Here is a 14,416-nt window from a genome sequence, read left to right on the forward strand (position 1 = left end):
GTTATCGTATGATGTGGAGTTAAAAATACTCAAATTTAAGTGTCATTCTTTACCTTCTAACATCTACCTGATGGATGAACAAATAAATTTATAACCCAAAGGCTGATAAGAATATTTTCAACTTAGAAAATTTGTTGCCGGAGTGATAACCAGGCAGGTTCGTGTACTTCTCTAGATAACAGTGATTTGCTTCTGCCTATAATTTGAGCTTGCTCAATTCAATCTTTTTGACTGGATACGTGTATGCCTCATAATTGATTTGCTGGCCAAGGCAGCTTAACTTTGTGAGCGTAGTTATCAGATCAACCTGGAATAGAATCAATTTTAACCGGAATTAATATATGAAAGGAAAATTGTAACAAGGAAATATAAAATATATTATTGTAATTTCTTAACCGCAGCCCTCTGCTTAAATATTAGCAGGTAGTAATTCCAATTTTCCAGGTACAAGGATGAAGCTATTACAACTTTGAAATGGAAAAGGAGAAATAATCAACTAACCTCATAATCTGTCTGAGACACTGTTTCTCGGCTACGTTGGTATTTCTGAACCCATGGAGAAACATCGGGATCACTGATCAGTAGGGCCTCTGTTGCATTCTGATCAGGACCCAGGAATGCAGACATCACGGCTAGCTGATCAACCATGAGGAGAAAATAAATGACTTAGATTAGGGTGCATTCATTATTGTGACCAAAAAAAGTCTACCCGCAATTCAATTATTTATTGCCTTCTTTGTTCTCATTCTTATCTGAAAAGGCTTGAAATGCATGCAATCACATGCACATTAGGAAAGATTAAAGCACCCTAGAATGACACGTCTAGCATGGACATAGCCACATGGGTAATGTAGAATATTAAGTCTAGTGGTAGATGAAATGTGTAACAAAGCAGCAAAAAAAAAAGCAATGACTTAAAAGAGATAAAGGCTGTTGCACTCTGAAGTGAAGCAGAGTTCAGGCAGGAGATCAAATTTATGAAAACGTTGAACATGTCACAATCACCATTACTCTTTCACATTCACTTATGGTTTACTCGTATGACTAGAAGCATGTCTTTCGGGGTGCTTTGTTCAATTTATAAGCTATAACTTGGGTGCATCACATAGGGTTTTTAAAAACTAAAGTGACTGATGAAAACGTAATTGAGGCACTACCTGACGGGGGCCAAAGCCAATTGCTTTGAACTTATCTTTCATTTCCTGCACGCTTGCTTTCTCCCACAGGGGCACTCTTCCCTCTGGATCTGGCTCTTCAGTATCACTTCGTCCAAACTGCCTATCGAACAAGCCCCACTGTTGGCACAATATAACAGAATCAGAATCATAGTGATTTGCCAACTTGAATCACATTTAGTCCTTAAAACCACAAACATGAGGCAGGAAACACCAGTAAGGGAACAGATGCTAAAGACCATGGGACTGCTTGAGATGGCATGCTTTTTGTGCATTTAGGGGTCTTCAACAGATGATATAATTTTGGCTTAAACAAAAACAATAACTGTACAACATAATAAGAAAAAGACCTGCCCATTTGAACCGTATGCTGCGTATAATATACTTCCTTTCTCTTCATTCCCACCACATTTTCGAATAGCCGCTGCTAGAAAAGTAGACTTGACGGCACCTTGAGCTATACAGAATAAACAAATGCTTTATCAGGTGAATTAGCATTACCTGTTTCTCACATAATGGAACGCTCATGCTAGATGGCCATGAAAAAAGGCATAAGTTTAACTTGAAATATCAAGCGTTTATGACATATCACCTGCATATTGGATGAGATCTGCATATGAAATTGGTCCACCCTTGGAATATGAATCAATTTCTTTCTTGGCTTCATCTAATAAACTCACAGCAGCAGAAAGTCCCTTATTTTCAGGCCTGCTTAACTCTGAGCTTTAGGCAAGAAAAAAGAGAATAAAAAATCAAGTTAATACTTGAATAAAAAGCTAAACCAATAATTCAGTTGAGTCACACTAAAGGGAAGGTTTAACTGTTAGTAACTGAGAAGAAAACCTGTTCATTAGTAGTAAATTAGATTAAATCGGCAACCATAATCTCCAATTTTTTTTGCGTCGAAATTTTACACCTTAAAGTAAAGGAATCCTTATGTTATCTATTCATCATGCTCAAAGCAAGAAATGGGTCAAGAGTAAATATTATAAACCATAGTGTCAATACACTAAGAGGCTGCCTTGAAAAGAGCACTCATCACTTGCCCTCCAGTGGAATATTCTACAACCCTCATCTGCAAATTGTTTGCACAATTAACCTCTCTGATTTCACTTTATATATTTGTAAAGCATAAATAATGACATATCTTGCATAGTTCCTCAGCACAAACTCATATTTGGGATAATGCAGCTTGTAAAAACTAGAAAACATGACATACCTGAAGCGTATGGATCCATTTGGGCCACCAGATTTTGTAGCCTACAAACTTAAGCAGCAGAAAGTTACTATTTTCATTTCCTCTTTTTTTTTTTTTTTCCATCTCATAGAAAAAAGTGAAGATAAATCATAACATCCACAAAACCTCTAAAAACATGTCTTGTTTATCTGACCTTGTCATACGTCATAGCATCATTCAGTGCCAAAGTTAATATAGAGGGAATAAGATCTGGATTTCCCTGAAATTCATATTTGAAAGATAACATTAAGATAATGAACATTGCACGCATGATGAACTCAATGCTAATCCATAACTTTAAGTCCACAAACACAAATGCCAGACTTTACTTTTCAGGCTCTTGAAACCATGACTTCTTTACATTTTCCAGAAATGTGGACCAGGAGCAGGATAGAGAAATATACCTTTATAGCTTTAGACAGGGTTTCCTTAATACTTGCTGCACAATAAAATTTTGAAATACAATTTAGAGTACTGTAGCCAGTTTAAAGTTGAAACTGTACTAGAAACAAGAGAACTCACAGAGAAACTCAGAGCGCTGTCGTCGTTGTATTAAATCAGCGGCACTTGCCATTTCAACCCATGATCCTGAGCTTGCTAGTAATTCCTAAAGACAGAACAAAACTGGCAGAAACTTATCGCCACATCGTTCTAATTCACGGAAGCACACATTCATCGTATGGCACGGTTGATGGAGAATTTATTGTTATATATCTACTTACATGGCTTTAACGGTTTAAAGGCAAAGAATTTACAGTACGAACTAGTAGTCATTGGCTTCCATTACCAATCTCAGAATCGGGGGTGACTGGTGAGTGTGGGATACGGGGATGTGTTTGACATGGATACATTCAATTTTTTCTACATTTTCGCATATATTTGAGTGTCTGACCTACACACCATATCTGTCGGATATTTGCTGGACACTGTATTTCAATGAAAATGAAAAGCCAGAACAACATAGAGTTTCCAAATAGAAAAATGGTAATTCTCGTAATTAATTGGATGAAGAACAGTAACAAAAGTCTTAAGGCCATAAAAAGGCCGTTAAATTTTTTTTAAAAAACCACTATAAATTGCAAACTACAATGAATTGACAGTCTATTATGTTCTTTGAAAAATTCAGGGTCTAAATATCAATTTCTTCCAGCATCTTCGTGAATAATAACTAAAGAAAAATTGATGATGGTAGGATTACATATATAGAAAGAATTTGCTCTTACCATGCCAACTGTTGCCCCAATGCATTTGAGGACATCTCTACGATGGAAAACATATTGGCCGGAAACATGACCAGTTTCAATTTTACGACAAGGAATAGCACCCTGATAATTCAAACACATGAAAACAAGAATAAAAAATTAGACAATGAGTTGCAGTAGCCATTGGCTCAGACAATCAAGTTCGAACAACGTAGTCCATGAGTTAGCATTTCCCAAAGAAAATGTTAAAAATACTTACCGCCCGAGTGAGGTGCCTATTAGCAGCAACAGAGTTAGAGTTGAGAGATGGGACAGGGACGAGAGCAACCAAAGAAGGTGTGTTTGAAAGGAAAGAGACCCCCATTGCCTCTATGTTCCCAAATTTCAACCAGTGAAAGATGTTTTTTTTTTTTTTTTTTTTTTTCCGTTTCTTCTTTGCAACTGAGTTTGAAACAGGGAAAATAAGAAGAGGATATGTGACCGTGAGTAAGGGGCCCCGAGAGGAGGGTACGTGTGGAGCATGCATGAGAGTCGATGATTTTGTGTTATCCTTGTTCCTCTCTATCTTCAATTCCTGATGGTTGATTCTTATTGTGTGCGTGGGCCGACTTCGTTAGAATTATAGCATCCGACCACTCACGGCCCCGATTGCTATTCCAAAGCCACAGAAATTAGAAACGAGTCTGCATCTGCCTTGGGCTACCCTTGGCCCAGATCTGGATCCTACATACTCTTCGGGTTAAACAACTGACCAATTACAATCGGTGTTTAACCCCAGTCCCCACGGCGAGCTCATCATGTCTAAAGCGTTCAGCACTTTAAAATTAAATGTAAATCATCAGAACTCACTTGCAGAATGCAGGGGTTGCAAAATGAAAGGGTTAAAAAGAGCAACTTTAATATGGTTTCACTATTATTTTAATCAATTGCCAAATGAAATATCAATAGATGGAAGAGAGCAATTATTTCTTGAAGATGCAGTGGCGTACAATTATAACGAGCCCAATGAATCGCCTATAGCATTGTAGAAACCTAGCAGACTTCTCAAGAGCAAGTGAATTTCCTGGCTTGGGTTTCATCCTATACATGTATCAAAATGCAGCCCCTAACCCATTGTCCTCCCCCGTCTATGTATTGAATTGGAACCAATTTCCTAAAACTAAAGATATACACAGTCCGCGTCCCCTTCTTTTAGTAGCACCGCTAGCTTGAAGATCTCCAATTGATGGATAACATTCAATAAGGAGCTACTAAACAACAACGTAGGGGATCTTCAATCAAAGCAATCGCTCTACAGAATCTCATCTATCTGACACTGATAGATGCATTCACATTCTGTGATACCCTCCTGCACAAACAATCTGGCAGCGGATTTACATAAAAGGCTTCTTCTGAACGAAACCTATCCATGCCCTTTGTTCCTGAGACAGGACCTCTTCTCCTCCTTGGAGACCCTTGCCTATACAATCCACAAAAGAAATCATAAGTTAAGGGGAAACCGAATATTATATAAATCTATACTCTTGCTATTTTAAGTGCAGCAGAACGAGGAAAATGGAGTCCCCTCCTTCCACAAGCTAGAATCTGCAGCATCTAAGCAATTAACGACAAGAACCACATACAGTTTTTTGTGGATTTCAATAATCCGATTGGAAACCTTTCTGCCTTCCTTCAATAACCCCTTCTCAATTTTGTCAAACAGACGGATGAGTCCTTTCCTAAAGGAGAGTACAGAAAGTACACCACAAACGATTAGAATATGAATCGTAGTTAAGTAACTAAAAATGAGTTGAGTTTTAGAAAATAAATTGACTCACCTGTCAGGAGAAATAGTTTTCCTATGTCCCAGAAAACGACGATGCCCTTCAACTGCTCTCGCCATGTTTCCAGAGTACGATGGAATGAAGACATCACTTTCAACAGATACAATGTAATCAAGTGCCGCCATTTGAGATGCATGATTGGTGAATGGTTCAAGCTCCTCAACAGACGCCAATTTTTCCTTCAAAATTTCACAAGATATAAGACTACATTCTAACCCCATGTTCATCCTTATTCCTTTATATTGAAAATATCAAACAAAATTATCATCACACTTTCACCAGGACCTATAGAGATGGTGTGTCCAGTTATCTGTATCTACATACATTTTTATTTGCATTCACACACGAGAAAACCATAGAGAGAGAGAGAGAGGAGACTGTACAAAACATCGCAACGATTATCCAAATAGCAACAAAAATAGTATCCAATGGTCAAAGATCTCAGTCAGTGTTAACTGCTTTCTTCATAAGTCCATTACAAAATTTAGAGAATAAAAAGGCACAACCAATCACAAGTGAGAAATACACATGACATACTTGCATTGGAAATTTTGAATGATAACTAATTTAAGAACATATGGACTAACTGGATGAATAAACCAGTATTAAAGATCACAAACAGTTAGTCTCACAATAATATTGGATAAATCACTGTGCATAATAATCTCAATAAAGCAAGGTTGACTATAACTGAATTTCCATGAATGGTAAGTTTCAAATGTTTAAAATTTTGTTTCTTCACTACTGGCCCTGTGAAAAAGTTCCCTAAATAAACCATAGCAGCATAATCAGTTGTATAAAGGAGCACCAAGCAAAGAATGGCACCACTCCCTACCTTACTCATTAAAATGGGATAGCGAGACTGTAGATCAGCCATATGAGTATCACCCCCATATATCTCTCCAGCAGCAATGTATATAGGGGTGTTTGACGGGTATCCAAGAGCAGTGAGAAAAATTCCGACCTCTTTTGGGGTTAAGGGGCAATATCCTTTGGATCTCTGCTCCCTGGCATCAATGTCCTTGATTTTCCAATAGACAGTGTTTTCTCTACACATTCAGAAAGTGGTATAACAAAGAGTTGATCACTTATCCAATTTACACTTCTCATATTGTTCTCTATATCATATCACATACATTAGAAAACAATGTTATATTGTTATACTACTCTATCTTTCCACTCTCTTTCAACTTCCACTGGATATATATATATATATATATATATATATATATATAGAAAGCTTGCTAACTGTTATACCTGATTGTCTTTAGCTCTTCAGCTTCAACATTAGATAAACCATGTGTGCATCCACTAAAGGCAAGCATGTCTTTCTCATACCGTAAATGCAATGCAATAAAAGGACCATAAGACCTCATTCGTTCCACCAACAACTGCAATATCAACTTAATAAGTATGATGAATATAGAAAAACATACCAAAGACTGAATTGATATTCAGGTCAAACTAATTACTTTCCCCATTGCTTCAATTTGGGGTGCAAAACGAAGTGCTTCATAGCAAGCACGACAACGAAGCTTCTGTATATCTGGAGGGAGATTGTTATTTGCTAGACGAGAATCAGATTTAGCAGCTCGAATAATCTGGTAAAAAAGGAGAAAATGAGCATTTGATAGAGTACTTTCATCAGGAAAATGAAAAAAACCAGTTGGCAAAATAATCACAATAAAGTCGACAGCAAACAAACCTGATATTCTTCCCACAGGGTAGCTATCTCATCCTGGTAGTACTCCAAACCAGACCAGCTTCTAAAATGCTTAACTACTTTGGCAGCTGAAGACAATTCCTTGGGAAGCTTTTTTATGACTTTAACATCATTAGCCAGAGAATTAATAAAATGGTCCTCATCAAAAACATCAGAGAAATTGCTGCAAGTTAACAAAGAAGCATGATATCAGTCAGAAAGAAACTCAGCCAGAGATAGAAAGTAGTACTACTTTTGCAAAGGATATTACTTGAAGGAGAAAGGCTACCTAGTATCCTGCCAAAATGATCGTTTATCGAGTTCAGGAACTACAAGAGTGGCATTTATTATGCGGGCTACAGCTACCATGTCGCATATCTGCAATCCAAGAATGAGACTGTAGTCAGCTAAATAATCAAGAAAAACTGATATTCTATTGGAGTACATATTACAATGGCTATATTGCCAAAATTTTAATCAGTGAACTTGAACACATGTAGCCTTTTAATCTTTCAGTATCATCCCGTAACTACAGGAAATGTAATTAATATTATCATGGACAATCATGCATGTATCTGTTGGAGATCAGATATCTCAATGTCTTTATTTCCGTCAGGGACTGTGGCTGGTGACAGAATACATCACACTTGAAGGTAATTGGAACCAGTGCGAAGTTGTAGGAGTATTCGACATATTTCAACATACAAAAGAAGTAAGCCAAATTCAAAATCCCATCATAAGAGGAAGAAACCAAGTAAGATCAAGCTTATAGAAAGAAGTAGCAAACAAGCGTGCAAGTAATATAGTCCCAAAGTTTGGTAGAAGACTATGTTTCTTCCAATCAATTAATACTAACAAGTTTCACATTACCCAAGCATGGGCACCAAAATATAACAGATATGGCCAGCATGAATATTATGAAACTAGAATTCAACCATGAAGAGGAAAGAAGATACAGACCCCAGCTCGCATTTGGTTGAGCCCACCATTTGTATGAACCAGAAGGTAACCTCTTGACTCATCAGGGGCTAAAGAAACAATGATAAGTTGAAAAATCAGTCTACAAGTATTTAATAGATACCTTGAAAAGGAAACTAAAAATTAACAACTTCCTTACCTGTATAATTAGAACTAGGCTGTACGCAGGGCACAAAATCACGATTTGCAGGCGGCTTCCACAACTTTTCAAAATCCAGATTTCCACTGGCACCATTCAACTGTCAAATCTAAAGGAGTGAAAACATGAAAGATGCATGACTACTTTGCATCAATATATGTACCTACTTGACTTGAACCACAAATCCACAATCCTCATCACAACAACAAGAAGAAGCTAGCAAGCTAAATAGACGGTAAATAAATCAACTCTCCCAAAAGGGATTAAGAAGAATTTTTAAACAACCAGTCAACTCTATACTGAAATGGATTAAAGAAAACAAGAAGGACACAATGTAAAGGAATATAATCCAAGAATAGCCACTATTTTTTTTACCTTTTTTTTTTTTTGGTTTTCTTATAGTTACATTTTCTGAGAAACCAAACAGGTTATACACTAAATGAAGAGAAAACGCAAAAACCTTGTGAGATGAAGGAGGAGCTTTGGAAAGATGCGGCGGGGCCTGCTCTTTCGATAAATGGGGCGGAGCCAGCTCGTGCGTCCACTTTTTCTCTCTACTTAACTTTTGGTAATTAAATTCACGTTGCTACAAAAATGGAAAATTTTAATGAAATCAATACGCAAATCATAGCAGAAAAATAAATATTTAAAAAAAGAAAGAAAAATCCACATTAGTAGTATACCTACCAAAAGAATAAGATCAAATTTACAAAAATTTAAAAAAATTATGGAAACAAATCATGAATAAATTTTATTTTCTGGGAAGTAAAACATATAAGGCAATGGGAGAACACGGAAGCTTCGAGAGGGCAATGAAGGAAAAAGAGAAAACCCTAAATCAAAGATAGAGAGAGATACTTGAGTGAAGGTAGGGAGCTTGTAAAGATCAGAGAAGTCGGAGACTCTAGAAGAAGGGAACACGTGCACGTGGCCGGAGAGCAGTCCTACCAACGCTATTGTGCATGTGGCGCACATTAGGACCTTCCTCAGCAGCACCACCACTCTCCGCCTCCGCCTCTGCATCTTTTCTTCTTCCTCCTAAAAGAACAAAGAAAACAAGAGCACCGTTTCTTCTTCTTTTTGCTAGAAAGGAACAGCCGAGAAACAATGTCGACGCACCGCCATTATAAGGAAGCGAATAGCAGAGAATCAAAACCCCAACTCACGCTTTTTTCGGTTTCTCTTTGCCTCTGCGTTGGCGAGAGAAAGCAAAAGCCATCGGCTCTGTTTTCTTTTTTTTTTTTCTCCTATTATTATTACTATATTTGGGTTTTAGTTCTTGCCTTTGTTCTTTGTTGGTGCCTCTCTGTCGCTCTAGAGCTTGTGGTTGGCTTATAAATAAATAGAATTTTTGGTTTGTAGATATGAGGAATAAATAAAATAATTAAATAAATTCGTTTAATAATTGAAAGAGAAAATACGAGGGTAAACTTGAGATTTCAAGTTAATATAACGCTTTTAAAAAGTTATAAGATTAGTCTCTAACCGGGATTCGCTTGGTGGGGCCCAATAGTCAAAATACGTTTAAATGTATTCGTACAAATTATAAAACTACCTGAATCTCATTAAAAGAATGTAACAGTTGGGATAGGAAATTGTTTTTCTACTCATGTTTGAAGATTGGGGAGGATTTTGGCCTCCAATTGCATCATGAGTTGTATTTCAATAGCACTCCATAGGTGAGTAGTATAAAATTAAAAAATAAAAAAAAATTTATGTAATAATTTATTATTATATTTATATTGAAACACATATTTACATTTTTAATTTTAATTTTATCATTAAAAATTTTAATTTTACCTCCTATCCAAAATCCAAAACTTAAAAAAAAAAAGAAAAGTATATCCCCTTATTAAAAAAATATAGGCACAGACAGTAATTTTTAATATTTGTGAATTTTGGATAAGTTATAACGTCAGTAAAATTAAACTTTTTACTCACTTACCCATTTTGGTGGTTAATGGGCCATCCAATACATGCGGAAAAATTTGCGGGTGGAATTTACTGATATTGGGTTAAGAGTTCGATGTAGTCAAAATTCTTTTACTATGTCTGAATTAAACAAATCAAAATAGAAGTAGTAAATATTAAATAATGGATAATATGAATAATTAATGCTATTTTATGTTATTCAAAAATTAATTTGGAAATGGTACTACAATTCTCTATGTTCCAATTAGCTTTCAGGCTTGTTTAAGATAAATGTTTATTATGCAATAAAATTTATGATGACGCAAACAAAAAATATGGAAGAGAGTGCTGAGGTTTTGACTTTGCTCCTTGCATTAATTAGTTAGCCTCGTTCATAAATTCTAAATTCTAAAGCCAAAGTAACGAAGGCTGCAGAAGCAGAGGACGGGGAATGGACGGTGTGGATCTCAAGAAGAGAACCATGTGCCCCAAAATTAAGGATTTGAACGAGTTAGGAAGAAAATTTTAGATAGAAATTTTTTAATTGAATTTTGTGATTTTTTTTAGTATAAATGATTTAATTAAAATGTAAATAAAAAATTTATATTAATAAATTGATAAAATTTAATAAAAATATTATTAAAAATATTATTTATAACATAAATTTGATTAGTATTTATTAAACAATAAAAGTGTTGTCAAATTTTTTATTTAAATTAATTATTTAAAATATATATATCAAATTTATTAAAAAATTTTAAAATATTACATACACTTAAATATATATAATAAGATTTTTTTAATCTATAAATTTTAATTTTAATTTTTAATTTTAATTTAATTATTTTTAATTAAAAACTGCACAAACTTTATCTAAAAATTTTTATTTAAATATTTTCATTAATTAAGAATTTATTTAATTTGCTAAGTTCACTCCAATTGGTAGAAGGGTCAAAGGAAATCAGAGAGGAGAGAGAGATGGACTCACGTGAAAAGGGTTATGGAGTATCAGGTGTTTTAATCTGATACCTGAATTTATAAATAAATACAAAAACAAAATGAATGTTAAAGGACGTTGCCGTTAAGGGGGGAGGTCCAAAGAGTTTCTGGACGGAGGGATACAAAAAAATTTATTGAAGACGACGATAATTTGTAGACTCATGGGGTTTCAGGCCTTTAGCCTATTAGGTCGTTTTTTTTGCTTCGAACAAGTTGCTTTCAAATTCCCGTGACACTTCCTCCGACTTTTGGTTCACTTTTGTTCAACGCGACTTGCCCGTTTTAGCACCGTTGAGACATCGAGGAACCATCATCTCATGGTTGTGGCAGCGCCTCCCCAGCTGACCATCAGCTTTTATCTGAAATTTCTAATCCGTGAACCAATCAAGAATGCCGTCCTTATCACATTTTTTAATTTGAGATATCAAAATTTAAATTTTAATCATTAAAATTAAAATTAAAACTTTTATATTTTATCGTTAGATCACAAAGGTTAGTAGCTTTCTTGTCATGTTTACTTTCACTATTTGTCTCGCTCAGAAACATGGAATCATGGGGATTCACTTCATTCCCCCTCCTTGCCTTTTATTCTACTCGGTGTGGGATATGGCAATGCTGCTATGTTCCTCATAAAATCACCATGGAACTGACCACTTATGTTAGAAATTGGCCAAAAATGAACCAAAACAGCTTGCTTGATCAATTAGTAATGTTGCTCTAGGCTATTGGTGATTGCAAATGTTCCCAATTCTGTATTTCTTGAATGCAGAGATTCCCCCCTCATTAGCACGACTATTAATAGAGTAGCCTTTGAAAAGTTTTATGATAGATTGCTAAAAATAGTTACATACAAAATCACATTCCGTGTGTAATCGGGGTTTTTTTTTTTTTTTTGAATTATTTTAACATTGAAATGTAAAAAAATAGATTAGAGTACAATAATAAATCATAATTTTTTAATTAATAACATAAAAATTTATGTTTAAATAAGTATTATAATAAAAAAATTTTGGTATATTATTAACTTATAATTTATCTTATTTTTTATTTTTTGGTTGGAGACTCTTAAGAGAATAGGTACGAAGGCAATGTAACTTGTATTATTGAGCCGAGTAAGTTATTATAAGCTTGATTTGATTCATGCGTATTTATATTATCTAATAAATATGTTAAAGTTAAATCATATTAAACACTAAATACATTTATTTGCAATTAATTGAATTCGTTATTATCAACAGAGCAAATGATTGATTCGATTAATTCAATAAAAAAAATATAAAAACTGACTAAACTGATTTAATCTTATAAAAAATTCGAATCAATGAATTAATAAGATAAATATTAAAATTAAACTGACTTAAGTTGGTCGATTTCATCGGTTTTACTTAGAGATATGTTACAAAATTAAAATCTACTCAAATATTCCTTCCAATAAGCGACAAAATGCCTTTCAAAATTTAGCTTGAACCATAATTTGCTAATTGCTATGCATTTATAACTTTTTTACATGCATAGTTTTTTTAACAGTATAGAGCAAAAAACAAAAGATTAAAACCTCTTTTTAACAAAATCTAAGGTCTTAATCATGTGCACCGACAACCACAAAGAAGAGAATCTTATTACTGTTTTTGCCACAATACCAATAAATCAAGAGAAAGTAGATGTTGCAAGGTGAGAGAGTGTGCGCTACGTGTTGAAGTTGCAAGGTGAAAAATCATCCTTTAAAGCTAAGAGCTTGCTGACTGGTTCCTAATGGTGTTTCACAAAGGAGGTTGAGCAACAACCGAAGAGGGGCACAAAGGTTGAGAGGGTGGCTTTGGGCTTTTCAGTCATCACTGGTGGCATCTAAAAGTCTGGCATGAATGTGAAAGGTGGGAAGAGATATGAGATGTGTCAACAAGAAAGTGTGAGGGAGAAAGAAAGGAAAATGCAGAATTTAGATTTTAAGGTTTTGTAAATAGGGTATTAGGAAAGGGTAAACGGGTATCTGTTTAATTGAAAAAAATCAAAATAATTTAAATTTAAATAATATTTTATTAATTATTAAATCATTAAAATTTGATTTTTTCATTTCGGTCTGTTTGATTCGTAGTATTCAAAACTGTAAATTGACCGAATAAACTGTTTAAACCGATTACAAAATCGATTTAATTTCTTAAACCAAAAAAACCGAATAACTTTAATTCAATGATCAGTTTAGGGTCAGTTTGTGCCGATTATTGCTCTCCCCTAGACATAAATTCATACATGATTAAGTTTTATTATTTTAATACTAAATAAATAATATGATTTTCAGAGTTTAAATAAAATTTTTTTATGTGATCTTATTTTTCAAATCAAATGTATCTTTAAACATTATTTATTTGAGTTTAAATGGAAGTTCAATTGTTGATTTTAAAGCGAACTTATTCATTTTGAATTCGATATAATTTTGATAATATTTGTTTTGAGAAATATATTAACTTAAGAAAGTTATTTTATAAGAACAAAAATTTCAACATTGAATTTGTTTTATTTTTCTGTATTAATTAACAAAGCTTTAATATTTGAATTTTATAAGGTGAAAAAGTTCATTGAATCTACTTTTTAATGGATTAAACAAAATCAAAATTTAAATTTTTTAAGAAAATATTTAAAATTTTTACTAGACATTTTGAAGTTGTCTAAAAATTGCATTAAAGGTAGATTTAAAAATTTACTATAATTCGTATACAATGAATTAGGTAATAAAATTTATATGGATAGAAAGCTCTTTAAGTTTAGTTTCTAAATCTTTAAACGGTTTTTTAATTTGGATTTGTATAACTCAAGATATAATCAAATTAATAAGTATAGTGCAAAATAGGAGACAACCAACCTACTGGACAAGATCGATCCCTTTAAAAAGGGATCGATTGGTTTTTTTATCCATAATAAAAATTTTACTCTGGGATTTGAAAAATGATTGATCATCCAGATTAAGAGATCGATCACCTGAAAAAAGGATCAATTGGTACCAAAAAAGGATTGATCTTTTATGCCAAGAATGCTCCAATAGCTAGTTTTTCAAGCTTCAATGGGTATTTTCAACTCTAAACCATCCCTAAATGGCTAGTTTCTCATTCCTCTATAAATTGGGCATTCCAACATACCAAAAAGGTTAATAAATCAATAAAGTAAAAACCAACAAACTATATTTTGTTCTCTCAAAGAATCAAAAGTTGGTAGAACTTAAAATCTATATCTTTTGTATTTGTTGTATCTAAGCTAT

At 33.9% G+C, this 14,416-nt stretch overlaps 2 protein-coding genes across 2 annotated transcripts; both read right to left on the bottom strand.

The window, feature by feature from the left end:
- Positions 1–14: 14 nt before the first annotated feature.
- On the bottom strand, positions 15–4,098 carry LOC111312419 (thylakoid lumenal 29 kDa protein, chloroplastic-like). The gene is made up of 11 exons (XM_089765672.1): positions 3,874–4,098; positions 3,636–3,737; positions 2,935–3,019; positions 2,817–2,851; positions 2,567–2,632; positions 2,395–2,435; positions 1,768–1,898; positions 1,526–1,632; positions 1,158–1,295; positions 502–636; positions 15–307 (listed from the first exon to the last, which is right to left on the bottom strand). Exons 1-11 carry the CDS (start codon positions 3,976–3,978, stop codon positions 197–199), a joined length of 1,056 nt encoding a protein of 351 aa, XP_089621798.1. The 5' UTR covers positions 3,979–4,098; the 3' UTR covers positions 15–196.
- Positions 4,099–4,493: 395 nt separating this feature from the next.
- Positions 4,494–9,600, bottom strand: LOC111312417 (O-fucosyltransferase 7-like). Its single transcript, XM_022912628.2, has 12 exons — positions 9,115–9,600; positions 8,717–8,842; positions 8,257–8,356; positions 8,100–8,167; positions 7,429–7,517; positions 7,143–7,323; positions 6,910–7,038; positions 6,695–6,828; positions 6,273–6,486; positions 5,432–5,616; positions 5,237–5,332; positions 4,494–5,073 (listed from the first exon to the last, which is right to left on the bottom strand). Exons 1-12 carry the CDS (start codon positions 9,277–9,279, stop codon positions 4,920–4,922), a joined length of 1,641 nt encoding a protein of 546 aa, XP_022768363.1. The 5' UTR covers positions 9,280–9,600; the 3' UTR covers positions 4,494–4,919.
- Positions 9,601–14,416: the final 4,816 nt, after the last annotated feature.

The sequence above is a fragment of the Durio zibethinus genome, chromosome 1 (assembly GCF_047325235.1).
Source record: "Durio zibethinus cultivar Kanyao isolate XHJ-2024 chromosome 1, ASM4732523v1, whole genome shotgun sequence".
Taxonomy (NCBI): domain Eukaryota; kingdom Viridiplantae; phylum Streptophyta; class Magnoliopsida; order Malvales; family Malvaceae; genus Durio; species Durio zibethinus.